Source organism: Sceloporus undulatus, chromosome 5 (genome assembly GCF_019175285.1).
Source record: "Sceloporus undulatus isolate JIND9_A2432 ecotype Alabama chromosome 5, SceUnd_v1.1, whole genome shotgun sequence".
NCBI lineage: Eukaryota > Metazoa > Chordata > Lepidosauria > Squamata > Phrynosomatidae > Sceloporus > Sceloporus undulatus.
In genome coordinates this window covers 28,211,362-28,237,825 of record NC_056526.1, presented here as the reverse complement: position 1 = coordinate 28,237,825, position 26,464 = coordinate 28,211,362, and the positions used below count along the sequence as shown (strand labels likewise).

The 26,464-nt window shown below is 39.3% G+C and overlaps 1 protein-coding gene across 1 annotated transcript in view; it reads left to right on the top strand.

Moving 5' to 3' along the window:
* The window catches only part of NT5DC3 (5'-nucleotidase domain containing 3), a 46,377-nt gene that overhangs the window by 6,988 nt on the left and 12,925 nt on the right, over positions 1-26,464 (top strand). The window contains exons 2-12 of the mRNA XM_042467113.1: positions 5,612-5,796; positions 9,572-9,646; positions 11,766-11,821; positions 16,599-16,689; positions 18,631-18,768; positions 19,694-19,754; positions 22,553-22,655; positions 22,777-22,878; positions 23,263-23,344; positions 24,686-24,772; positions 25,920-26,060. Of these exons, the coding sequence (XP_042323047.1) occupies positions 5,612-5,796; positions 9,572-9,646; positions 11,766-11,821; positions 16,599-16,689; positions 18,631-18,768; positions 19,694-19,754; positions 22,553-22,655; positions 22,777-22,878; positions 23,263-23,344; positions 24,686-24,772; positions 25,920-26,060 (1,121 nt within the window). The remainder of the gene's footprint in view (positions 1-5,611; positions 5,797-9,571; positions 9,647-11,765; positions 11,822-16,598; positions 16,690-18,630; positions 18,769-19,693; positions 19,755-22,552; positions 22,656-22,776; positions 22,879-23,262; positions 23,345-24,685; positions 24,773-25,919; positions 26,061-26,464) is intronic.

Genomic DNA, 26,464 nt, shown 5'->3' with positions numbered 1-26,464 from the left:
ACTGGCCTGTAGTGTATTACCCCAATATTTGTTTGTTTTCTCTATTTTTGTCAAACAAATGGGATGGGATGGGGTTGGATCTTGGGGCAGAATTGGATCATGCCAAGTATCTTTGACTTTGTTGTTGTGTGGCTTCAAGTTGTTTCTGACTTATGGCTACCCTATCACAGGGTTTTCTGGGGGTAAGAATTTGTGATTCACCAAGGTCACCCAGTGAGTCAAGCAGAAATTGAACTCTGATCTCTAAAGTCATAGTCTTTAGCTCAGACAACTACATATGTTGGTTTCTTGCTTAAATACAGTTTCTCCTGGTGTTTAATGAAAGTTATATATACTGGGCTTTAACAATGTCTTTCAGCTCAGATACTTGCATTATAATCACAACAGAGAACTAGAAAAATGCGTGCTCTCTCTTTCTCAGTACTTTAGTGAAGATTAGGATTAGAGGTTGTGCATATACTTGTAAAATTGAACTTCAGAAACTTTTGAAGCAGGACAGGATTGGGTTAAAAAGAGTGGGGGAGAGGCGGATGTGCATGTATAAATGTGGAACATTCACAAGGGGCAAGGGACAGAGAAGACATCTATGGTCCAATCCATAATCCAGTCTGACCTGCTTTAACTGCTCTGGCTCAATGCTAGGGAATCCTGGGTGGCACCAAAGCTCTCTGATAGAGAAGGCTAAATATCTCACAAAGCTAGAATTCCTAGAATTTCTTAGCATTGAGCCAGGGCAGTTAAAGCTGTGTTAAACTGGATTATTTCTGCAGTGTGTTTTGGCCCTATGACTCCAGCCTTAAATGTACCTGGACTAAGAAAAAATTCCTAAGCATGTGCAGATTGCATTCTCTCACAAAGTCCTTCACAACTGGTCTTATTAGAAGGCTGATTGGAGATGGGGATGGATTTCTTGTCATGTATTTTCTAATTGAAAGTGAACTACAGTTAATAGCTGTTCTCGTGATATCCACCTCCACAGCATCTTCTCCCACTTGCTGCTGGGTTTTAACTGTAGAGAAAGGAGGGAGAAGTACATGGTACTCTATGGCAAAGCCACCAGTTGTTGACTATAGGAGATGATAGCCATTTTAATGCAGATTTAATACACATTTGTAAATCAGTGGGCATGTTTGGATACTTGATTGCTCAGCAGGGTTTTATACACTGTTTAGTTTAGCTATGTTTCAGTGGTTACAGGTTTAGGATTAGTTAAATATGTTAAGCCATCTGTGTTCCACTCACAGAAGTATACATTTTGTTCTCACTTTGTCTGAGTGAGGTAGATTGTTCCTCGATTAAGTTAGGAATGTTTCCAAACACTGCCTTCCTGGTATGCATTTAAAATAATAATAATAACAATGTGGATTTAGGTTTTCAATGCTGCTCTTATATCTTTCCATCTACCTTATTGAGTAAGGATTTTTGAGCAGTGATTTTGGTTGAACTAGGTGTTTGCAAATCACTCTAAACAACCTGGAAGAAAAGATTTAATGCTGTATAGTGTAGCTACGACAAAAGATATGAATTAAGATCTTTGTTTTTATGCTATTTTAATGCCATGCCAAAATATATTTGTCTGTTTTTCCCCCAAAGCACATTATTTAGATAACAATTTAAATATTTATTTATTTTTTCCAAGATTTATAGAATAGAAAATAGAAATTTAAAAAAGCTATTAAATCAGAAATAGCATAAATACAGCACCTGAAACAAAAACACAAATTACCTCAGAATTTAAACACAGACCTGTAAAACTGAGAGGCTTAAACTACATGAATTATGAGAAAGGTAAACCAAAATGTTTTTAGTAAACACTGAAAAGGCCAAAAAGGCACCAGGTAAAAGTTTTGAGATGGCTGGTCTCTAAATGGGATGCCTCCTAACCTGTCTTGTTTTAGTAGGCAGGAGCACATGTTCATGACAGACTTTGAGGTAATCGGTCCCAATCTATTGACTTTAAATGTTTAAATATTTGACCCAGTAATTAACTAGAAACCATTGCAGAAAGCAGGAAGAAAATGGTAAAACTATTCTTGCAGCACAGGTAACTGTGGCAGATCTATTACAGTCAGCATATCAGCTGAAGCAGAGAAAAGTCACTTTAAGCAACTGTGATCTCTTGAGCGTCTAACTTCCAGCAGCAGCCAGTTCCAGGTAAAGGTGGAAGAATCACTAACAAAGCTATCCTTCTGGATAAGCTGTTCAAGTCTGTTTTGGGAAGCTCTGCAAATTATACTTTTCCTTTTTCTTGATTTGTCTGAACCTTAGTATAACCACCTAATGGAAGCACTCCCATCCCCTCCCAGACTAAAACATCCAGGCACATAATTAAAAAAAATAGTAAAGCAAAATAGTGTATTTGGCTTTTAAAGGTGATGATCTTTAAAACAAGCTCCTGACCCAAACAGCTGATATAGTTCGGATTCAGAAGGCTGTTGAAAATGCCTGGGTCAGGGCTGGTTCCCTCTAGAAGGCAAAACTTTCTAGACACTGAGCACCTCAAGCATAGGGTTGCCATAGCTGAGGACCTCCAAACCGGGACAAATGTAGGACAAGGTTCAAAAATGTAGGTCCTTTTTTTTTAAAATTTCCTGGCCAGGAAATTTAAAAAAAAAAGTCCCACATTTTTGAACCTTGTCCTCCTTCTCCTTCCCGGCTTGGGAGGAAGCCTCGGGCTGCTCCCAGGCCGGGAAGGAGCGTGGGGGCCGCCTGTCATCACGGCCATCGCCGTGGTGGCAAGCGGCCTCCTCCTCGGCCTCGCAGAGGTGTCGCGGCAGAGAGAGACGCAGAGACAGGAATGGGGGTGCAAAGCTTAGCTGGCCAGGTCTTGGCCAGCCCCTTTTATTGACATCAAGGTAACATTAGGTTTCACCTTATCTCACTGTACATCAGAAGGCAATTAAAGGAATCAGGGACCAATGTGTACTCAGGAGAGTTCTAATTAGCAAGGGGGAGCAAGGTGTGTACACTGTCTCAGCCGAATCAACATGGGCTTATCCAATCACGGATAAAGCATTGTCTACCAGAAGGCAAGTCATAAGCCTATGGTCTGCCAGTAGGGTTATCACATTTCAATCTTGGTAAACATTGCTATCCTGGGAGGGGTCGCATCCTCTGGGCTTCCCAGGGAATGCCACACAGAGGCCTTGGAGGACTCCACAGCCGGAGCTCTGACTGTGGAGCCGCTTCCAGGGCCTCCAGAGGTGTCTGGGGAGAGCTGCTCCCAAGCCCCAGAGGCCCTGGAGGAGTGCTCCGTGACCGGGGAGCCGCTTCCAGGGCCTCCAGAGGGCCCTGGGGAGAGCTTCTCCCAAGCCCCAGAGGCCCTGGAAGAGTGCTCCGCGATTGCGGAGCCGCTTCCAGGGCCTCCAGAGGGGCCTGGGAGAGCTTCTCCCAAGCCCTAGCCTCCAGGCCCTCGCTGGAAGGGGGGTGTCCTGGGGGCGGGGCCAAACCGGGGCAGGACCGTGTGGTCCCGCCCCAAACCGGGAAAGTCCCGCCCCCAGGTGGGATATGGCAAGCCTACTCAAGCAAAGAGCCAGAGATAAACAGGCAGCAGATGGTAAAACATACCTATACTTGTGTTTATGTGGGCAGATAGCCTGACCTCCCTCCCTTCTCTTCCTCCCTGCCCTACTGGATGGGGATTACTAATTCTGATTTCTCATTTCCAAAAGAGTCATTAAATGGCTTTAGAAAAGGTATTCCTTCAGCCTGCTAGCCCCACCCCCATTTGTAATGTGCAGGACAATAACACTGCTTCATCTTTACAGGTTTATTGTAAGTATTACAGCCAGAGAATCCATATGATGTACACTTTCAGTGTTTGTGAAAGCACTGCATAAATGTTAAGTATCCTATATGTTATATGTTATAATGGTAAAATCCTTCTCACATGTGATTATCCTTAGGTAGCTCTGATAGCATCACCAACACATAAAAAGAATTTATCCAGAAATTTAGGGGACTGAATATACCCATAGTCAGTGAATGAGAAATGACTATCCAGGATAGTGAAATATCTTGGAGCTCTTTGGTTGAGAATTCTAAATACTCCTCCCTAAATTGAAACATTCCATAGGGTGGAACCATGGCTATTTAAGTGAAATAATGACCCTATAAATGTATACTGTAGAACAACTCCTACAAAACGGAATCACTTCTTTAAACAGGAGGATTCTATACTGAAAAATTCTTATTTTTTGCAGCTGGTTCTTGGTGGTAGTGGTACTGACTTAAAGAATCTTTAATTTATCTTTCAGGTAGTTAGGCTCTGTCTTAAGGCTGGACCACTTAGTTTCCTATTCTATCTATTGTCTCAAAAAGCATTGCAGATTTCTAAACATAAATACCAAACATGTTTATGTATTTATGTTACAAGCAAACTATTGTTTATCTGCGTACCAGAGTTCTGGTTTATTTTAAATCTCACTTTAAATTTCCCTTGTTAAAGGCTGTAAGCAAAGTAAATTATGTTTACATGTGCATTAGACAACAATTAATGATTAGATGCAGGGATGGGGAGTTTATGAAACAAATGAAACATTTAAAATTCCTTAAATTAGAAGGAACAGGAAACTGATCAGAATGACAATAAAGGGAATATTTCAAAAAGGCCATAAAAATATTTTAACTGCTAAATAAGAGTTTAGGTTTCTCGTATTACAGTACAACAATAACTACAGTTTGCCTTTCCTTCAGTCAGCCAACATCTGACTTTCAGCTCATATTTCTACATTGATGCATTGCTTGTGATATCACATTTAAAATGCTTTCCCAGTTCTGAAGTCTGTCTTGGATGAAAAGAAGATGGAAATCTCTTTATTCAGCATCTGAGTCATGAATGCTCAGTATAATAAGTGCATGACAAGATGTTATATTGGCAGTGAGGTTCATTTAAAACAACCTTGTTTCATCTCTGTAACAATTTTCCATCTTAATAAATATTTATAGCATGTGTGTGCCCCCCTGACTCATGGCTCTCTGAGGTATAATGTGCTTCTATTACTCAACACTAGAATTGTTTCAGTCCTTTCTGCTTTTGAGAAACATCAGTAGTTCACCTTCTGAAATGTGTGGCTTATGAATTGCCACTGGAAGCCTGCACCATTATTGAGCAGAGTGTATTGTTAATGAAAGGTACTAACAGTAAAGTTCCACTTTGCATGGTTGTGTCTTCTTTTTTGTACACTATTGGAGCAATCTTTATTGGCTTGAAACTAGGTGTTCAGCTGAAGTCTAACCCTGTCCACTCAACCGACTATGTAGCTGGCAAGTAGCTTTCCATTCATAGGGGATAAGTAACCTTCCAGTGTTCTACTTATCTCTCCCATTTTTATGCAATTTACACTGATCTTTCTTTGTGCTTCTGAAGGGATCTTGTAGTATCTTTGTGCTTGTCTGTTGTATCTATATCCCACTCTTCACTGGAAGCTAAACACAGGCATTATCCCAGCCTAGTACTGAATATGGTAGGTTGAGACTTGCCTTACATTTACAGTGAAACTACATCAAGCTTCCTCACTTTGTCAGTGCATATAATTTTGCCATTATCAGTATTTTCTTCCTGTAAAATTTGCAATCTTATTTTCTTTTTTGGGGTTTGTTTCTTCCACAGATTTAGTTCCTTCAATCATGAGTAATTTACTGAACCCAGATGCTATCTTTTCCAACAATGAAATGAGTCTTTCAGATGTAGAAATCTATGGCTTTGATTATGACTACACATTGGTCTTCTATTCCAAACATTTGCACACGTTGATCTTTAATGCTGCACGGGATCTTTTGATTAATGAACATCGGGTAAGTTTTTTTTTGTTACTTGTTTTAAATATAAAGGGAATTGAAAAGTGCGTAGAGCTTCAGAATAAACTGGGCTGGGCTGGAATGACTTGCTCTAAGTAAGGGCTGGTGTTTACAGAGCAAAATAGTATTTCTTCATGAGATGGAACACAGTTGTCCATGGGATTGTAAAGATCCATAATATGGGAACAGAGCACATTACAAAGGTCAGCTTGTTGGAGAGTATAAAATGAGAATACAGTGGTACCCCGGGATACGAATGCGCCGCCTTACGAAATTTCCGGGTTACGAAAAAAATCCATTAAAAAAAACTGTTCCGGGTTACGAAGGTTATTTCGGGTTACGAAAAATTTTTTGGTGCTTTTCGGCGCTTTTTCGCATGAAATCGCGGCTTTTCCCCATTAGCGCCTATGGCATTTCGGCTTGCGAATGCTTTTCGGGTTACGAAAGCGGCGGCAGAACGAATTAATTTCGTAACCCGGGGTACCACTGTACAAGAAACATATTTTTAAGGATAAGGTTTTTGTATGATAAGATCACTAAGATTCTACTTACTGGTTTCGTGACGATCCTGTTGTGATATTGTGAAGTTGTGAAGGCACCTTAAATCCTGTTTTGGGAGAAAGGCAGGATATAAATCACCTAAATAAAATAAATACTGAATGGTGTTTACAGGATTCTGGTAGTCACTAGATCCAGTAGGGAATTTACAGTAATGAATACATAAACAATGACATATGTTACTTACCTCTGAAATCAGAGGATTTTTTTTACATGTTTCTCTTTTACAGGGAAAGTAGTGGTTTCAATAAATAGTTGAGATTTTTTTTATTCTGTCTAGCAATAAATAATATAAATTGAGTGTGGCAAACTCTGGAATTGAAATTTAAAACTTAACTTTTGAAAAACATATTGCTGTCACTTGGGTAGGAAGAAATGATTGGGGTGGTGGGAAATGCAATATATGTCCTTAACACAATCTTGGGCCTCTGCAGAATTGTTAAAAATCCTACCTTAATAACTGGTTTTTGATAGCCTCTGAAGATTAGCCTTAGACAGAATAGATATATTTGGATGTCACAGTCAACCAGAATACTAAAGAATTCCAGTATCCTGATGCACACTTTGCAAATGTCCTCACTGCAGGCATGAGCAGCCAAAGAAACTGCAAAATGTTTAATCTTTCGTTTGGTTAATATGACTTTGAAAACTATCAGTTTAGTATATCTGTCCCCCAGCAAGCCAGAGTCATAAATCAGAGTTTGGGTTTTTATGTCATAGTAAATATACTATGGATGGAAGGCTTGTTTTTCAGCTGCTCCCATTTTCAGCGGGAATGATTAAGTAGTGCATACAAGCACACTACTTTCACATGCAGAAACTTGGGTTATTGTGACATGTGAATCAGATGTGTGTGCTAAATTGTTTATTCTTCATTATGAGGTTGTATGGTCTGTAATGTGCCCCAATTAAATCCAGATTATTTTAGCCAGAATTTTAAATGAAATTATTCTTGGTGAAGAACACAAATTGAAGAATTGTATAAAAAATGCATAAATAGTATGTTTACCTATTGTGTGTCTTTAGCAGTAGGTAACATACAAAATACCAGTTAATATATTGCATTACAGTGGTGAAAAAAATAGTTTGGTTTGATAAAAGGAGATGTCATCTTTGCTGCCTAGAATACATTTGAGCCAAAGTTGCCCTACTCCATTGACTGAGATGCAGATATTAGCCCCTTGATGTAACTTCAGCAGGAATATTCCTTTAATCACTCCCTCTGGAAAGGGTTCTCAGTGTATGTTAGACACTTTCGATACTACATTTTAGTCTAAAGGTCAGTTGCTATATATACACATGTTTATAAATACATCTGCAGTAGTAAATAGAAACTAGATCTTCGTGCATAGTTGGGTGTGTTGCATTTCTTCAAAATACTTGCTTTTGTTCCACAAAATATTGGTTTTGTACCCATTTATGTATTTAGAAGAGATCTGTGAACTCATTTTAAGGCACAGAAAAATAGAAAATTACCCCAAAAGTACCTATAATTTGGCCCTCCCTGAGGAAACAAACCTGTGTTTATAATGTAATGGAATGTTCATAAACACTACATTTTAGGGGAGCAGAGATGGGACTGCTTGTTATTGCAAGAGATATGTGGAGGAGAATATCCTCTTTTGCAGAGTCACTGGCATCATATTTTGGCAGAGAGCATTTTTTAATATGGTGGGGGTGCAAAGGGGTGAAGCGTGAAAGCCAACCCAGAACTAATCTTTCCACACTTTCATGAACTTCATAGCATTATTCAGAGGCATAGTCATGTTTGTCTGGAATATCTGTATGCAAAGGGATCTCGTAGCACAAACTGTGCAAAAGACATTGTAGCATACTCTACAATAGCTTATGCTATAATTTCTTTTGCACAGTTAGTTTCAAAGGTGCTACAAGATAACCTTTGCATATGTATAGCATTATGTTGATGATGACTGGTGGAAGTCCTGCTTTTTTTCTGTTGGTATTTTGGTATTTTCTTTTGGAAGCTATAATTTGACAAGAAGTCGTCATGATTAAGCCATCTGTTAAAATAAAAAGACAAGACATTTTGTTGGTTGAGACAGTGTGAAAATGAGAAGAAAAATTTGAGTGCTTTAAAATAAACACCACTAGTGAAGAGCCCTGACACCATAATCTGGTGGTACTGTAGTGTCTTGGAAGAAGTGTTTAAGAGATATTGGCAGGATTCTTTTTCTAGAAAAAAAAACCCTCCACATAAAGATAAAAGAGGAAGCCTGGAAATATAGATAATAGGTCACTGTATCCACATTTTCTTACAATACAAGTTGGAAATTTTAAAAGTGAGGACATTCTCAATTTCCTTGTGTGATGAATCATGAAAAAAAGTCATACAGACTAATGCAGAATTCCTGTCTATGGTAGTTCTTGTGCTCTACTTTATGGGACCACCAGAATAGTATGCCTAGATAGTATGATGTACCTCACCAGTTGAAACAGTGAACAGTTCAGATTTATCTATTGACATCCTTGGAATTTTTCTGTGTTATGTGTGACACATGACTCCCTTGCTGCTGTTGTTGTGATGTGCCTTCAAGTTAACTCTGAGTTACAGTAACCTATTATACGTTTTCCTTGGCAAGATTTATTCAGAGGAGGTTTGCTGTTGCCTTCCTCTTAGGCTAAGACAGTGTAAGTTGCAAAGATCACCCAGTTGTTTTCCAGGGCTCAGTGAAGATTCAAATCCTGACCTCCCAGAGTCCTAATCCAGAACTCATACCACTATACCATACTAACTATCTCCATGGATTCATAGCTAGATAAAACCACTATCATAAGATTTTGATAGAATTTTTACAAAAACAGCATTAACCTGTGCCTTATTGGAAATTTTATGTAGAGCATGGTGGACTAATTCTATAAGGGAAAAATAGTGGTACAGTGGTACCCCGGGATACGAAAGCACCGCGTTACGAAATTTCCGGGATACGAAAAAATACTATAGGAAAAAACTGTTTCGGGTTACGTTTTTTTTTTGGCTTACGAAAAATTTTTTTGGTGCTTTTCGGCGCTTTTTCGCACGAAATCGCGGCTTTTAGCGCTAGCGCCTATGGCTTTTTCGGCTTACGAACGATTTCGGGTTACGAATGGCGCCGCGGAACGGATTATTTTCGTAACCCGGGGTACCACTGTACTTCATCTGGATAAGAAAGCTATTGACATATAATTGTTTATATGCCTTTTTTTATTCTCCCAGTATCCTGCAGAAATCCGGAAATATGACTATGATCCAAACTTTGCAATAAGAGGGCTTCATTATGATGTACATCGGGTAGGTACAGCTTATTTCATCCCTGTGTGTAATCAGTTTCATCCAATAACCCCTGGAGCTGGGAGGCCAACACGTTCCAACACCTTGGACAAAAAAGGGATATTTGAGACTGGCCGATAGTTTTCCAATCTGGTGGGATCTAGGGAAGATTTCTTCAGTAGTGGGCAGACCATCTTTATTGGCTCCCCACCCGTGCAGAGGCTTTGAGTTCTCTGAGTCTAAACCCCACAAGGTAATGATCTGCCCATGACAACGGAACTACTGAAAGCTCTTCCACACCCAGATCATGAGCATCCTGACTTGCACAGAAAACTAGGTCTAGAGTGTGTCCAGCAACATGGGTGCACCAGATACTACTTGGGACAACCCCATGGTTGTCATGGCAGACATGAAGTTCTGAGCCGCTCCTGACAGAACAGTCTCTGGATGGATGCTGAAGTCCCCCAGCACAACCAGCCGTGGAGACTCCAACACCACTGCTAAGACCAACTCAGCCAGCTCAGGAAAGGAGACTGTTGAGCAGCAGAGTGGACAATACACCAACAGAATCCCTATTCTGTTCCTGCCACCCACCTTTAAATAGTGTTTATAATAATAAATAAACACCCATACCAGTAGATTTTGGGACTGGAAGGACACCTAGTGAGTGGGATGGAATCCTGATAGAGCATTGCAACTCCACCTCCCCACCCCCCTGCTGCTGTACAGAGAACCCTGGTGGGCAAAGCTAGGAGAGATTAGCCCCCCAGCTTCATTTGTTTTAAATGGTCCTTCAAGCTGGGGTATAGAAATCCTGACATTTTTAAAAATAATAATTTGAGCTATTTATTACCATTGAATGGTTCCAATTAATAAGGCTACAAGTGTGTTCTTAATACTATTGCTTACATGCAAGCAGGAGAAGAAAAAATAGAGTTGATTCCAGTGAAATCTATGTGATTCAACTCCTGGGTTTCCCCACACCCCATGCATTTTACAGTCCTTTACCATATGGAAATGACTGCCATAACATGTAATGAAGACTGCTTGTTTGGATGGCTTTAAAAGGAGTTAGATATTTGGTGTAGGGTAAGCCACTGTATGACTACTAGTTAGGATGACTGTTTCATTATACAGCCGACCCTCCTTATACACGGATTTTTTATCCACAGATTCAAGCATCCATGGCTTGAAAATATTCAAAAAAATTATAAATTCCAAATAGCAAACCTTGATTTACCATTTTATATAAGGGACACCATTTACTATGCCATTGTATTTAATGGGACTTGAGCACTGATGTATGCAGATAACAAGGGATCACAAATAAGACTTCCCATTCAGTAAATTTTGCCCATGATGATTTTTATTTAGCTTAGTCGGTTTTAATGTGTAGTTTTTAATCTTACATTGTTTAATCTTGTTTTAAGGGGGGTATTATGTATATATGGATGTATTTTAACCTGTTGTACGCCACTTTGATTGCCTGGCAAAAAGCGGGATAGAAATAAAAATTTTATTATTTATTTATTTATTACCAACATTGGAGTTAGGGTGCCTCTTTATATGTGTTTCTAGGGAATGTGAGTTGAAGAGTTCTGCTGTACCTATGTCCTGATCTATGGCCTTTTCAAAGATCAGCCACTGTAGAAACAGGATGCTGCATGAGAACAGCTTTTGGTTTGATTCAGTAGGGCTATTGGGTTCTTTTCCCAATCTATACTTCTTTCTTGAGAGTTAGGGGACCCTTCAGAGTGAGATCAAATAGTGGATATCTTTTGCAAATGTCCTCAAAATGGTGTGTCTCTTGAGAGAGACTACAGAAGATGTGTCTCTTCCTGTCACCATTTTGAGAGAAACTGCAGAAGAAAACAGATATTTGGGGTAGTATGGAATTCCGGGGTACTTGTTAGGATGGGATGGGGGCAATTTTAAATGTTTTTGTGTGCTTGGAGGGGGTTCTGCTTAATTGTAGGGCATAAATTATCCCAAAATTACACTATTTTTTTTGAAAAAAATGGGTGGTTGGGGGGCTTTTAGGGGGGGAAGGTGGTGGGAGGGTTTCATAGTTGGCTGTAATTGCATTAGAACTGTCAGGTACAGATTTTAAATTTCACTTGGAATTTCTTTTGTTTTAAAGGCAGTGTTAATGAAGATTGATGCTTTTCATTACATTCAGTTAGGAACAGTATACAGGTAAGTTTCATTTGCTTGATTTATGCTAATTTGTTGTGAGGAGTTTAGGGTGGGCTGGGGCTCTGAACCTTAACACATCACAGTGCTAACAGTATAATATGATGGAACCAACATCTGTTGTGGCCAGATGATCAAATCCTGGCTTGTATTGCATTGTACTCTATGGCCCGTTCTGCACGGGTATAAAGTACGCGCTCTGCACGTACTAGGGTTAGAAAGGGGCGTCACTTCCTGACGCCCTTACCCTAATACGGACTGAGTTCGTACAAAATGGCGGTGCCTGTTCCACACAGGCGCCGCCATCTTGACGTAGCGGACGCATTGTGTCCGCATGTCGCACAGCACATATGATGCCGCGACTGTGTCATTGGCGCCTCGTGACATCATAAGCACGCCGCAAAGAGAAGCGCCATTTTGGGGCTTCTTTTTGCTCCGTGAGGGAGTCGCGTGGTTTGGCTGCTGCAGCTCCCTCGCGGAGCAACCGGCAGCGCCGGCAGACCGCTGCTTTTAGGCGGTCTTTAACGCTCCTACATCTTCTTGGCATCTGGTTTCCTCTTCCCTTTGTACAAGTAATGAAACACAGGAATCTGCAGTTAATAATAACTCCCTGTGCAAATAGCAAGCTATAGTAAATTATATCCAAATCAGCCAGGATTTGGAAGCTAACTTTAAACTATAATTTAAATCCTGACTAGTACAATGGCAGGAGCAGCAAAGTCTCTTATAGGGCCCTGTTAGTATCCCAGCTTGTTAATCAATCCCTATGCCATATTGAAATTATAATGTTAACATTGGTTGAACTATTAAAATCTGCTCTGTAGCTTTTGTGCTGCGAAGAGAGTTGGCTGTTCACATGGCACTGACTAATGATCTTGCTTCCAGCTGCTAAATTGCACTAGTGGGATGCTAAAAATACCTTGACTCTTGAGAACTGAGTTTTATGAAAAGCTACGCAGGCTACTGGTAAAGGCCCCCTCATGCTTGATGAAACACAGTGGTGAATACTATACTAATTCACATGCAGTCTTGTTCAAATCTGTGTAAATATTTAAGGATGCTAATCAGTGTTAAATTGTAATTCTAAATTTTTTACAGAATGAGAAAATTTCTACCACTTTGGCTATCTTTTCAAAAATCCTAAAGAAACAGTACTTTGCTATATAAAGTTGTATTCTACACCCAGAGCATTTCTTTCCTGTAAAATAGTTCATTTAAAGCAGCTGACAACCAGCGTGTTGTAATGGTTTGAGCACTGGTCTACGACCCTGGACTTTAACTAGGGTTTGAATCTTGGCTCAGCCATTTACGTTCACTGGGTGATCTAAGGCAAGTCGCACTCTCTCAGCTTCAGAGGATGGAAATGGCAAACTTGCCAAGAAAACCCATGATAGGTTCATCATAAGTCAGAAATGACTTGAAGGCAAACAACAGCAACAGCACAGTTTATACCCAGAATCTACAACATTTCAAATGCTTTCTTATCATTTAAGAAAGCACATCAGGATTGGAGCCCTCTCCTCACTTACCTTGGAACAAGCCCCATTGTACTGTGTGCAATTTGCTTCTGAGTAGAGATGTTTTTTATTACACTGCATTTGTGATCTTTTGGAAGTGACTTGTAGGAGTGTAGGAGGGCAATGAAATAGATGTGACATATGACTTGTTGGGGAGCATAAAATAATTACCCTCCAAGTTATAATGTTCCTGGGAAAGCTCATGTTGCGAACTGTGATTATAATTAATTTTGAGCTTTCTGTCTTCTGCTCAGATTTTCATCTAGGGCAGTGATGGTGAACCTATGGCACGCGTGCCAGAGGTGGCACTCAGAGCCCTTTCTGTGGGCACATGTGCCATCACCTCAGCACAGAGTTTGCCAGAGTTTGTTACTAGAAAGCCAGAGGGATATGGCACCTTGCAATAAATAAGTGAGTTTTGGGTTGCAATTTGGGCACTTGGCCTCTAAAAGGTTCACCATCACTGATCTAGGGGGTAGTTGTGCAGTTTTCCAGCCTGCAGTGTAACATCATGGATCACAGAGTAGTGTACCACTGCTAAGCATGAGTCTGGTCAGTCTGACCCCTTTTCTCTAACCAGAAAGTTGGCTTGAAATGGAAGATAAAACAAATCCTTCTAACTAGTAAATCAGGGGAGATGTCATTTGCATCAGCTTTCTGGTGTTTTTGCTTTGAATGTGCCAGCTTCTAATCAGGATAATACAGTCTTACAAATCTTTACAGTAAAGTAATTGAGGCCAAATTCTAGTGAGATTGAAAAAATGTTGGCCATAATCCGGTTTTAAATAGAGTTGCTCACCTCTGCTTTACAAAATAATGTCTGAAAAAGCATTTCTGGGTGAGGGAGGTTCTCTCTATGGAGATGCTTAATACTCTTAATGGCTTAACCTGCCCATAAGAACAGGGACTAATGGAAAGGAATGATTGTTTAAGATTTACACTTTATCCCTTATATGTTAGTCTAGTACCAGTTAGCTTACTTTCATTTCATTTCATTTATATGCTGACTTTATCCCACCGTGAGACTCAAGGGGCTTCCAGGAATGGTAAATTAAAAACGTTTACAATAAGATTTAAAAACAATTAAAATCACCTCATAAATCACCTTAAAAAACAACCAAAAGCTTAAAAGATAAATAAAACATCCCCAATAAAAAGCCATACTCATATATTAAAAGCCCTGGTGGCACTGTGGTTAAATGCCAGTACTGCAGCCACAACATCGTGAGTTCGATCCCAGAGGGCTCCAGGTTGATTCAGCCTTCCATTCTTTTGTATGTTGGTAAAATAAATACCCAACTTGTTGAGGGCAATTGGCTTATAGATTGTAAACTTCTTAGAGAGTGCTGACTTCACTATGAAGCAGTTTAAAAATGTAAATGTTATTGCTATTGTTTTTTGTAGGTTTTTCGGGCTATGTGGCCATTTTCGGGCTATGTGGCTATTGCTTAAATAGATTATTGCTGGTGAAAGGAAAGCAGGGAGGGGGCCAGCCTGGCCTCCCATGGTCACCAAGAAGGCTCTCTCTTATGTCCTCACCAAGTGAGCCTGGGATGGTGATGGGACCAAGAGAAAGACTTCCCCTGAAGATCTTAGAGCTCTGGCAAGTTTGTTTTGGGAAATACAGTCTTGCAAATAGTCTGAACCCAAGCTGTATAGGACTTTATAAGTCATGATCAACATTTTGAATTGTGACCAGTAGCCAGTGAAACTATTTTCACAAAGCAGGTATATGTTGCCTATAACTGACACCGGTCAGCATTCTGATGGCAGCATTTTGAGCCTGCTGAGGTTTCTGAATAGTTTCCAAAGGCAGGCCCATGTAGAAAGCATTACAGTAGTCAAAAAGGGATTTAACCAAGACATGTGTTACCATTGCCAATCTGATATTCAAGGAATGAGAGTGGCAGGCTCACTAGTTTGAACTGTGGAAATCCACTCCTGTCCACTGCTGAAATCTGGGCACCCAGGTTCAGAGCTGAGTCCCAAGCTGTGAGCCTATGATTTCAGGAGGAGTGTAACCCCATCCAGCACAGACTGAATCAGCATTCCCTGACCTGTCTTTTGACCAACAATGAACACCTCTGTCATGTCCAGATTAAGTTTCAATATTTTGCTTTCATCCAGCCAATTATTGACAACAGACATTGGTTCAGTACTGAGACAGATTCCATGGAAACAGATGGGAAACTGTACCCCAAAACTCCAGATAACTTTTCCCAGTGGTTCCATATAGATGTTAAACAGCATTGGGGGGGGGGGAGAGAGACAGAACCCTGTGCAGCCCCATACTAGCCTCCCCCATAGGCCAGGGAGTCATAGTCCAATAACCACGGAGTCCCCCAGCACCACCTTCTGAGTTCACCTGCCTAAGAAAGATTGGGGCAACTACATAACAGTCCCATCCCAGAGAGATGGTGCAAAACGATACCATGGTTGGTGATACTGAAAGCCACTGAGAGGTCCAGCAGACCCAACACACACTCCCCCATCTAGGTCCCTGTGTAGCTCATCCAGCAAGGTGACGAAAACTGTCTCCATCCCACAACCAGGCCTGAATCTAGATTGAAATGGATCTAAATGATCCATCCCATCCAGAAACCCCTGGAGCTTGGAGGCCACTACACAGTCCAGGACCTTGCCCAAGAATGGAATGATAGAAACTGATGAATAATTACTCAGAATCTGGGATCTAGGGGGGCTTTTTTTAGAAGGGGCCTCACCACAGCCTCCTTTAGGCAGGATTGAAACCTCTCTTGCTGCAGTGAGGCATCCATCACTGCTTTTACCCACTTGGCCAGTCCCCCTCTAGCTGCTTTCAGGAGTCAGGAAGGGCAAGGGTCCAGTGAACATGAGGTGGCTCTAATTTCTCCAAGGATCCTGCACAAATTGAAACATATCCAATATAGGACAAGGAGACACCAAGATTACCTCTACTGGATTTGTCTCAACTACAGCATCCATGTCAGAGTAGATCTGAGTGGTTTTGTCTGCAAGGTGTCTTGCAAATTCATCACAGGGGGCGGGGGCTGTCAAGTGGTCTTGTTTACTCTGTTGATTTAGGGCTTTCAGTCACTTTGCAGTGAATGATGTTCCTGGCAGAATCCATGATGTTGGATAATGACTAAAATATAACAGATAGTTAGGGCTGCTCCATTGCTTCTGTAAGAATGGAGGACCCAAGGGTTTCTTGCATAGTATCTCCATATTGCTGTTTGAAAACTGCTTGGCTTTTGCACTGAAGCTGTTCTTGCTCTCATCAGAGGGTTGAGTGTTGTCCCAGATGATGAGGTCATTGCCATGTACGATGGATCCCATGTCCCCTTGGAACAAATGAGTGACTTCTATGGAAAGGTAAAGTTCAAACCATTATATGCCAGTATAAATGTAAATGATGTGATTGGATTTATGTTTTATATTCACATCTTGCTATGTGAGAACCTGTTGTTGCGGTCTCAGTACCTCTCAAACTACTATATAACCTTGTTGTCTAGAAGTGCATAAATACCTGGGTCATGGAAAGAATATTTATTATTAGTTAGATTTATATATCCTGCCTTTCCTCCTTTGAGCCCAAAGGAGCATACATGGGCCTTCACTTCATCACTATCCTCACAAAACCCAGTAAAATCAGAGTGAGGCAGAGGTACCTACTGATTTCCATAGTTCAGTGGGAAGTAGAATCTGGATCTTTCTAGTTGAGCACTCTAATCACTAAATCACACTGACTCTTGCCAGTCTAAGAAACAAGTGATTGTCTCTCTAAGGGTATTTGTGCTCTCTGCTCTTTGAGACTGCTATTCCTTCTGGGTTTTTTTTTAATATCATCTCTTTCTAAAACAATTGAGTACAGAAACACAAACAAAAACGTTTATTCTGAACTGTATCATTTCTCAATTTTGACATGGCTTTAATAAGATCTACCGATACATGGCATGAGTCACCACTTGCAGTTCAGCTGAAAAACAGTGAAAAATGGAGGAAGATTTAATGAAGTGCCAGTGATTTAGGAAGGTAGATTATTCAGTAATATTGCAGCTAATATGAATGTTACTAGTAAGAGGCAGAATCACAATAGTCCATTTATTATGCCACTCTGAGTCCCAGTTTTGGGAAAAGAGTGGAATATAAATAATTATGATAACAATTTATTATGCTAATGCTAGACAATCTCTGGCTTGCACAGCTTTTTTTCTCCAGCGTTCTTTCTCTTTTCTGCCTGTGTTTCTAGAATACAGTGGTACCTCGGGATACGAAATACTGTACCCAGGTTACGAAATTTTCGGGATACGAAAAAATCCCATAGGGAATCATTGTTCCGGGTTACGAATGTTTTTTCGGGTTACGAAAAAACTTTTGGTGCTTTTTTCGGCTTTTTCGCACGGAATCGCGGCTTTTCCCCATTAGCGCCTATGGCAATTCGGCTTACGAAGGCTTTTCGGGTTACGAAAGCGGCCGCGGAACGAATTAATTTCGTAACCCGAGGCACCACTGTATGTTTAAGGTAAATCTGATTAGTGAGGTAAATGGCACAGAAATGACATTGCTGGACACATTAGTGTGTGTATTTCTATGGGAGAAAGTCCTTTGGATTGTATCCTTGGTGTGTCATTGCTAAGCTAGCATTCTTTGGGTGCAAGATGACAGATGTTCATGGCAAGATTACTCTTCTTGAATGGATATGCTGTCATTCTTGCTTTTTTAGAGAACGTAGAAACTGATTCTGCAAGGGGAGTGAATATCATTCTCTAACAACTTATTTAATTACTGCAGATACTTTCATATCCTCATAGAGCATAACACCTTTCCAAGTAGATTTGCATATAAAATTATAACATAAAATACAAATGCAAATCAGTTAATCGAAGAGTACAAACTGAAAAACAGCAGTCTAAAACACTTTCTAATCCGTATAGCAGTCTACTAAAACAATTTGAAATGGAAAGACTGGAAGTGTAGACAGTTGGAAATACAGTTGAGAGCATTTTTACCTAAAAGCAACACAAAGTTCTGAGAGCCTGTCTAAAGGAGGGAGGCAATGGTATATCCCCTGAAACAGCATTTTGAAAGTAGGGAGCTATTGCCAAAAAAGCTCCATTCTTGTGCCTGCCAGTGTAGTTCAGTCTAAAATGGTTAATTCTCAGTTTAAGAGACCTGATTATTTTATGTCTCTTTTTCTTCTGCTCCTATAGATTTAATGGGGATAATAACTTCTAAATATTTAATAAAAGCTAAAAAAAGTATGTAAATGTTTTTATGTGTAACAAAGGTTTGAATCACATATGCTTTTTGCAGAGTTCACAAGGTAACACCATGAAACAGTTCATGGATATCTTCTCCTTGCCTGAGATGACACTCCTGTCTTGCGTGAATGAGTACTTCCTGAAAAATAACATAGACTATGAACCAGTTCATCTCTACAAAGATGTAAAGGTACTGGGCTGTTCCAGCATAAAAGTAATCAATGCATCTTTTGTGTTTCTGGAATATATGAAGCTATTTTATCTCATTTCTGGATTTGTGCTTCAGCAGGCTAACTTACTTCATTGCTACACACTATATGCCTACATTTCTAGAATCATAAAATTGAAGTGTGTCATGAAATCTTAGAAGCTTGGGAGAAGGGATGGGACTTCTAGTGATTACCTGTTTTGGCTTGCAGGTGTAGATCTGAAAGAGCCCCCCCTCTCCCCTCAAGCCCTGATCTTAACAGAAAACTACATTTAAAAGAAATTAATCTGAGCATTTCTGGTATTGGCACTTGAGTCAGGCTTGTTAGCAGTAAGTAGTAAACACCATTGCTTTAGTTATTGACTTCATGTGTGTGTCACTCTGGATGGGTGGGTGGGTAGCTGTGTGGTACAAAGAGAGCAAATTGCTTTCCAACATGAATCTTCTAATTTTTATGTGGTATCTTTATTGCTCTGAGTGTAGAAATATTTTCAGGCCTTCAAAAGCAAATAGAGCTCTGTTTTCTCTGATAACAAAAGTACAACAGCAAAATTCACAGTTTTGCTATTTGAAGAAACCATTTTGAGTTTCCCCATATTTTCTTGTTTCCCGCTCTTTCCTGAAGTCCTTTTTTTTTTTTTTTTAGTGATTGGGAGTTTTCCTTGCCAGTGTCTTGTACTGCAGTTCTTGGTCTCATTCCGTTCTTGGTGTCTAATCATAACAAATTAGAAAAGTTGCTTTTTGAACTACATTTCCTCAGAGCCCAAGCTTTCAGAGCCAATCTTGCAAATCACATCATTAGCTGGTGTGTGGAAGGTGCCTTTTGTTAATATCCTTATTATCTGTTAACTGAGTTTAAGCATGGAGAAGAATTTTGCTGTTAACTTCACTTTAATTTGCCTGACAGGATTCAATCAGAGATGTCCACATCAAGGGAATAATGTACCGTGCAATTGAAGCAGATATTGGTAAGCATTGATGAGGTTTTCTAAAAAAGAGAGCTCTCACGTTTAATGCTTTATGATTGTTAGTTCCAGCAGGTGGTGTCTCTTGTTGTTTCACAAGCATATATCATCATGTAATTGCAGAAATGATGTAGGATGTAGAAAGATTGCCTCCTTAAAGTTACTCAGCTCATTTCTGTTCTTGGTATGAATTGCAGTAAGAGTTGTTGGGTGGTAACTTAAATATAATGGGAAGTTGGTATCTTTTGAACAATAAGTGGCTTCAAAAGGGCTAGTCTGGATGTTCCTTGGAGGATATTCATGTCACTCCATATGCATCTTATCATATCACACTTCTGAAGTAATTTGTAAGCAAGAAGCTGTGGATGTCTCCCAAGAGGAATAATGCAAGTTCCAGATGCAATTGCCATGTCCAACATTGCATAAGATCCAGATAGGGGAGGTGCAGCCCATAGGCTGCACATGGCCCTGGAAACCAACAGCCAGTTCTTCAAAGCCCACAACTCCCTTTTTGTTTCCTGGCATGATTGTATCACAGTCTTCACCATTTTCACCGTGCCAAACGTCCACTAGATGCATACAAAGGTGCCAAAAAAGGGCCTCCTCATCCTCCCAAAACTACACCAGAACCCCCCTCCATCGTCCTTAATTGCTCCCATTTTCTCTCTATGTCTTTTCCAAAATGGTGAAAGGAAGTGATGCGACATAACTCTCAGTCACCATTTTGGGTGGAGAAGGGGAAGGGAACAGAGACATTTTGTAATGCTGGTATGTATATGTGTGTAGCCCAAAGAGGGTAGTTGACCCTTGGCCTTCACGCAGTTGCCTACCTCTGTATTAGATGGAGAAAATGAAGAGGCACAAGTTCCTCTTGCATCTCCGTTTTGCTATGTCAGCAACATCTGACACCATCCTCAGCTGGACCATTACAGCTTATCATGGCGAAGGTAGGTATGCTGATGTATGTGATCTGAACTCTTAAATTTCTTTTGGCTGAACCTCTGCTATTGGATATGCCTTCAATTCAGTGATCTGATGAAGACACAGAGGTGTGACCCTAAACCCTAACTGAAAGTGGCAGAACAAAAAGGTCTAGGGAAAAAAAGGAGCAATGATCAAAAAATAGAAAAGGTTTTATTGGAAGCAAACTAGAAGAGTTGGATAAAAAAATGGGAGGGATAGGTAAAATATAGTCAATCCTGGAGACAGACAGAAATGCTGTGGTCTGTGTGCAGAGCCCAAAGATAAAATCAAAAGCTTATGAGACAAAAGAGCTGATGTAACCAGTATGTACTAGGCTATGAAACTATAAATCCCAACCAATAAATTGAGTATATGGAGATGTCATACATGTAAAATACAAATACAAATGAAGTTTTCAACACCTCCAAGGAATCAGATGGGAGGGATAACATAGCGAGCCCATTACAAGTGATGAATTGATAAAATAGGACCAAATGTGTTTCGACAGAAAGTCTTTGTCAGTGGTCAGGATTGGCAGGATTGGCATAGAAGATATAGCAATATATGTGGATACATCCAGTGAAAGTAGGTAGTTAATTGTACCATATGGACAGTAACCTGGATGTCCCACAGATGAATAGAACTCACAGATGAGTAAGGTTCAGTAATAAGCATGTTGCTTAATTTGCCTTGGAGTAATAGTACTTAATTGCAGGTGAAAACTTGGAAAAACAAATGGCTTTTATCAGATGTGTTGTAACTCACATTTAGGAACAGATTCTTCTAGCAGACATGCCATGGTGGATTCAGGTACTTGTCTGCCTCCCTCCCTTCCTTATTCAAAATCTATGATGAGTAACAGAGATTCAGTGAACCAAATTGTCTGAAGTCCTCTATATGATGGATTCTGAGACTATTGCTTTTCTTTATTTTGTTTTGTTTTAAGCAAGGTAGCATTTTTCTTTATACAGGACTTGCTGACTACACAGCGTGTTGCACCCAGATCCCAGCTTATTTTCTTAAACTCTGCCCTCCTTGATAGTGAGAAATGGCAGGAACTGGAACAAACTTCCCTTCTAGGTGTCATTTAAAGATGATTTCCCCAGACCTTTGAGGTTCAACTTGCACACTTAGGATTACTAACAGTACAGATTCTTGAAATGCTTTAGAATTTTTAATGTCTTGGTATATGCTACATTCTTAAAATGTTTAGACAATTCAAAAATGTTCTGCACCATATAAAGACTTTAGAATGCCAGTGTCTATAGAGACACTGGATTTGTAATCTAGTGTAGTTATAAACTTTTGGTTTCCACTAGCAACTCCTCTTAAAATGCTTTATAAGTTTACTTTTACTCAGACTGAAAGGGGTAGAGGTTTTTTTTTTTTTGGTGAACCCAGCCTTTTGTTTTGGAACCACTTTTCTATGCCAGCTCAAAGCCTGAGAAGCACTCCTATGGGAAGAACATTGTTCAGTAATGATTAACTATAGCACATAGGCTAGTGCTTTTCATTTGAATTGTTCTACATGCAGTTTGAATTCTACCACTACTGCTGTAATTTGGATGTATGGTCGTATGTTTTAGATTTAGACAAGTTTGAAGACATGTCTGTGTTACATTTATTAATGTAGTCAGGAATCTTAGTAGTGGAAATTTATTCACTGCATCTGGTAGATTTATTTGGTTTTATATTCTGCTTCTTTAGTCACTATTATATTGCGTATTATATTTTTAATGGACTGTACATTACCCAGAAAACCTTAGTCAGTGGTGGCTTAAATGTGCAACGAATAAAGCAATAACTTCTTTTCCTTCTCTTCCCACCTTCCATTCCAGAGAAATATGTTTGTTACGCGGATCAAACACGTGCTGTACTAGCAAAGCTAGCAGATCATGGCAAAAAGATGTTCCTCATCACAAACAGTCCTAGCAGCTTTGTGTAGGTTGCTTACTTTGTACATACCAAAAAACGGCCTCTACGTAGTAAATATTACTTGTCATTTCTTAAAATGCAAGCTGATTTACACTTGTTTTTTTAATAGTTCATCTATTCCTTACAGGGACAGAGGCATGAGGTTCATTGTTGGGAAAGACTGGAGGGATCTCTTTGATGTTGTCATTGTCCAGGCTGACAAACCAAACTTCTTTAATGATAAGAGAAGGTGAGTATCAGTAGCTTTTCTTAAAGTGTGGGTAAGCAACTGCAGCATAGTTGTTTCAAGTTCCCTATATTGTGGAAGTGTGACACAACTGAATAGTACTGTATCAGGAAGGCTATGTGGACAAGAAAATGACAAAATCCTTTATGCCACTCATGAGATAGTGTAACCATCGTATCTTGTAGCATTGATTTCCCTGTGCCTCCTAAAATAAATATCCTCTTTCTCAGGCAGAAATTAAAATGCATTTACTTACATTCTGGAGAAAAGGAACCAATCTTCAAGGGGGGCTTTCATCCTTTATTATTATTATTTTTTTTGCTGGTGGCCTGTTTCCACTTGGTGCTCTTGAGGTCCTGATCTTGGCTTTTTTGTTTTTGTTTTTAGACCTTTCCGTAAGGTAAATGAAAGAGGTGTTTTGCTTTGGGACAAAATCCATGAATTGCAGAAAGGCCAGATTTATAAACAGGTATTTTTTATTGCTTAAAATATTTATATTCTCCTTTTCTTCCTTGATGAGGACCTTTAGACAACTAACAGGGGCAATAAGAAAAATACATAGATATAAGTCAAAACCAGAAAAAAATTAAAAAAGCAGGAAAGATGTGTGTATGTTTGCTGTTTGTATATACATTTTATGCTTTCTGTTTGTATGTACATTTTATCATAAGTCCTTTATATTTCTCATATGGTTACTATGGTGTAAATCAAATTTCTAGTTCCAACCAGAGTAGACCCATTGAAACAATTGCTAATTTAAAGTCAATATTCATGTTAATTTGTTGATTCAGTGTGTCTTCTTTAGTTGGGACTACAATTAGGCTTAGACCAAAAAATATAGGTAGGACTGTTTTGGTTGGATAGGTGTTTAAGTTTAAACTGTTGTCTGTCTCAGCAGACAATGGATCACCAATTAAATAGACACCCTGATGCCTTGCCCTTCAACAACAGAGAAACACGAAGATTAACATGTAAATCACCTCCTCTCAACCAAGGGTTACACAGTGTGTGTGTGTGTGTGTGTGTGTGTGTGTATATATATATATATATATCCCACTCACTTCCATGACAGCATTATCTGAAGATGCCAGCCACAGATGCTGGCGAAACGTCAGGAATAAACTGTTCCAGAATACAGCCACATAGCCGAAAACCCCCACAAAAATTATTAAACTATTGTATCAGAGTTTTTTTTAAAATATGTTCTGATTTTAAAATGTTGTACACTGTCTTGGATTGTGTGCTGGGAGAAAGGCTAGGAAAAATATATATAAAACAGATACTTGGAGAGCTTTTAGTTTAAAGATGCAGTATATCAAGTTGACATTATTTTTAAAATAATTTTTATTAACCAAGTTGACATTATTGATACTGTATCAAATTAGACAGTAGCAGTAGATATAAAGCAGTTCCACAGATTTTATATGATTATAACATGGATAGTTTTGTTCATATTAGATTGGATCTCATACAGCACAGATCAGCGTAGAATCCCAATCCTGTTATTATTAGGCTATACTTCCCCTCTCCTCTCCCCACCCACATAATATTTTAACTCTAAATAAATTCATTTCAAAAAGAAAAATGAACCAGTCATCCAGATAGACAACAACAAAGAATATATAAACAGAGAACAAAAAAACAAACATTCTGTCTTGGTAATGGAGATAGAATGTAAGGCCAGGGGAAAAATTGGTATAAGTGAGAGAATTATAATTGGGTTTTCACATGTGAAGAAAAGCTTTACTCCTTCCCATTGCCATATTTTATTAACGGTTCATAACTTCTGTCTTTACCTCTGGCTTTGTAGGGTAACTTATATGAGTTCCTGAAACTGACTGGTTGGAGGGGTTCCAAAGTCTTGTATTTTGGTGATCATATTTACAGTGATCTTGCAGTAAGTAGTCTTTTCCCTTTTGATTCAAAAAACCGGGTACTGTCTACAGGAATGAACTAATTCCTTTTTTAAGTCAGCAAGACTTATGAAAATAAAACGAGTGCCATGTTTCTGTCATAAAAGTGGGAAAATCCCTGATAGGATTACTTTTCAGTTCAGCAAAACCTAAGCTTATTATTCCACTTGCCATATAGTTTTGTACTTGTATACTGATTATTAAGAACAAGGCCATAGAACAAATACTTTTCTGCTGTATATAAAATACGAGTTGTAGGTGGACTGAAAATAGAAATAATTGTTGTTTAAAAAGCATTTACTGCCCACTGTTATAAACATTTAAATGGAAAATAGAAAACAGAAATCGTACTGCATGATTCTGCATTGCTTGAAATGTGGCAGAACAGCAGTTTTCCACATCTGTGCATATCAGCAGGACAAGTTTCTGGGTATTGAGCCTGTGGTGCAGACAATTGGATTGTCTTCTTTTTTGCCATTTGGAAATACTGCTCAGCTTGTAGAATACTGTAGCATTAGAGTGAAGCCTGTAGATGTTCCCACCTTTGAGAAGTAGTTCTTCATATTTTAACAAACACATTATGTTGTCATGGATCTCCACAATAGCTAATTCTAATTTTTAAAAGTATAAATTGCTGAACATTTCCCCTTTTTTGAATCTTATTAAAGCAGTAACTTGGTGATAGTAGCTTCACAACTGAAACTGGTGAATTCCTTGTATAACCTTGACATTCATTGGTACCATATTGACACAAGGAATTTTGTGATGGTTTGGATTAACATTAAAATCAGTACCTATGACAGAAAAACCATTTTATAGTGACAGTATAATGGTCTGAGTGCTATCTTGAAAGAATGGAGGTGTAATAAACTAAAGGCCTGAATATAATTGTTAATCCTCACTGGAGCAGACTCATTGAATAAATGGGAGCTTGGTATTTTATTGCATCTAATGTTACAATATTTCCTCTCTGTTCTTCTGAAACAAAAACGTCCTTCCTGTTCAGCTATATTTTGTTTTTCCCCTGGCTCTAAGATCTGGTTTTAAAATGGATTTTAAAAAAACTACCCTTGCTCTCTCTTATCTTAACACCAATGCTTTTGTGTTTTGCAATCCTGGTTTCCCAAATAGGATTTGACCCTAAAGCATGGCTGGCGAACAGGTGCAATTATTCCAGAGTTACGAACAGAGATTAAGATCATGAACACAGAGCGGTATATTCAGACCATGACCTGGCTGCAAACTCTCACTGGATTACTGGAACACATGCAGGTTTGTTCTTTTTCTCCCTTACCTCCCCCCACCGCCGCATTATTCCTCCCCTTCCAAAATGGTATTAGTCACCATTTAAGTAGGTGAGTTTATTAGGTGGCACTAACATTGAATTTAGCCCATTGTGACTGTATGGAATTGTTTCAGTCTCAATAAAATACTTTTATTCTTTTTATCCTTGCAGTAAAAGAAATTGTAGTGGTGCTGTTAGAAATAAGTAACATAAATTTAGCCCTCTCATACTGCATTCAGTTTGTGTGCTGCTATTGTTTTTTAAAATGCTCTTGTTAATTCAATATTTCTGTGGCTGTCGTATTTTTAATAGCATACAAACATTTTGTGTAGGCATGCTGACACTAAGGCTGTTGTCACACTGCAAGAATTAAAGCAGTGTGATACCATTT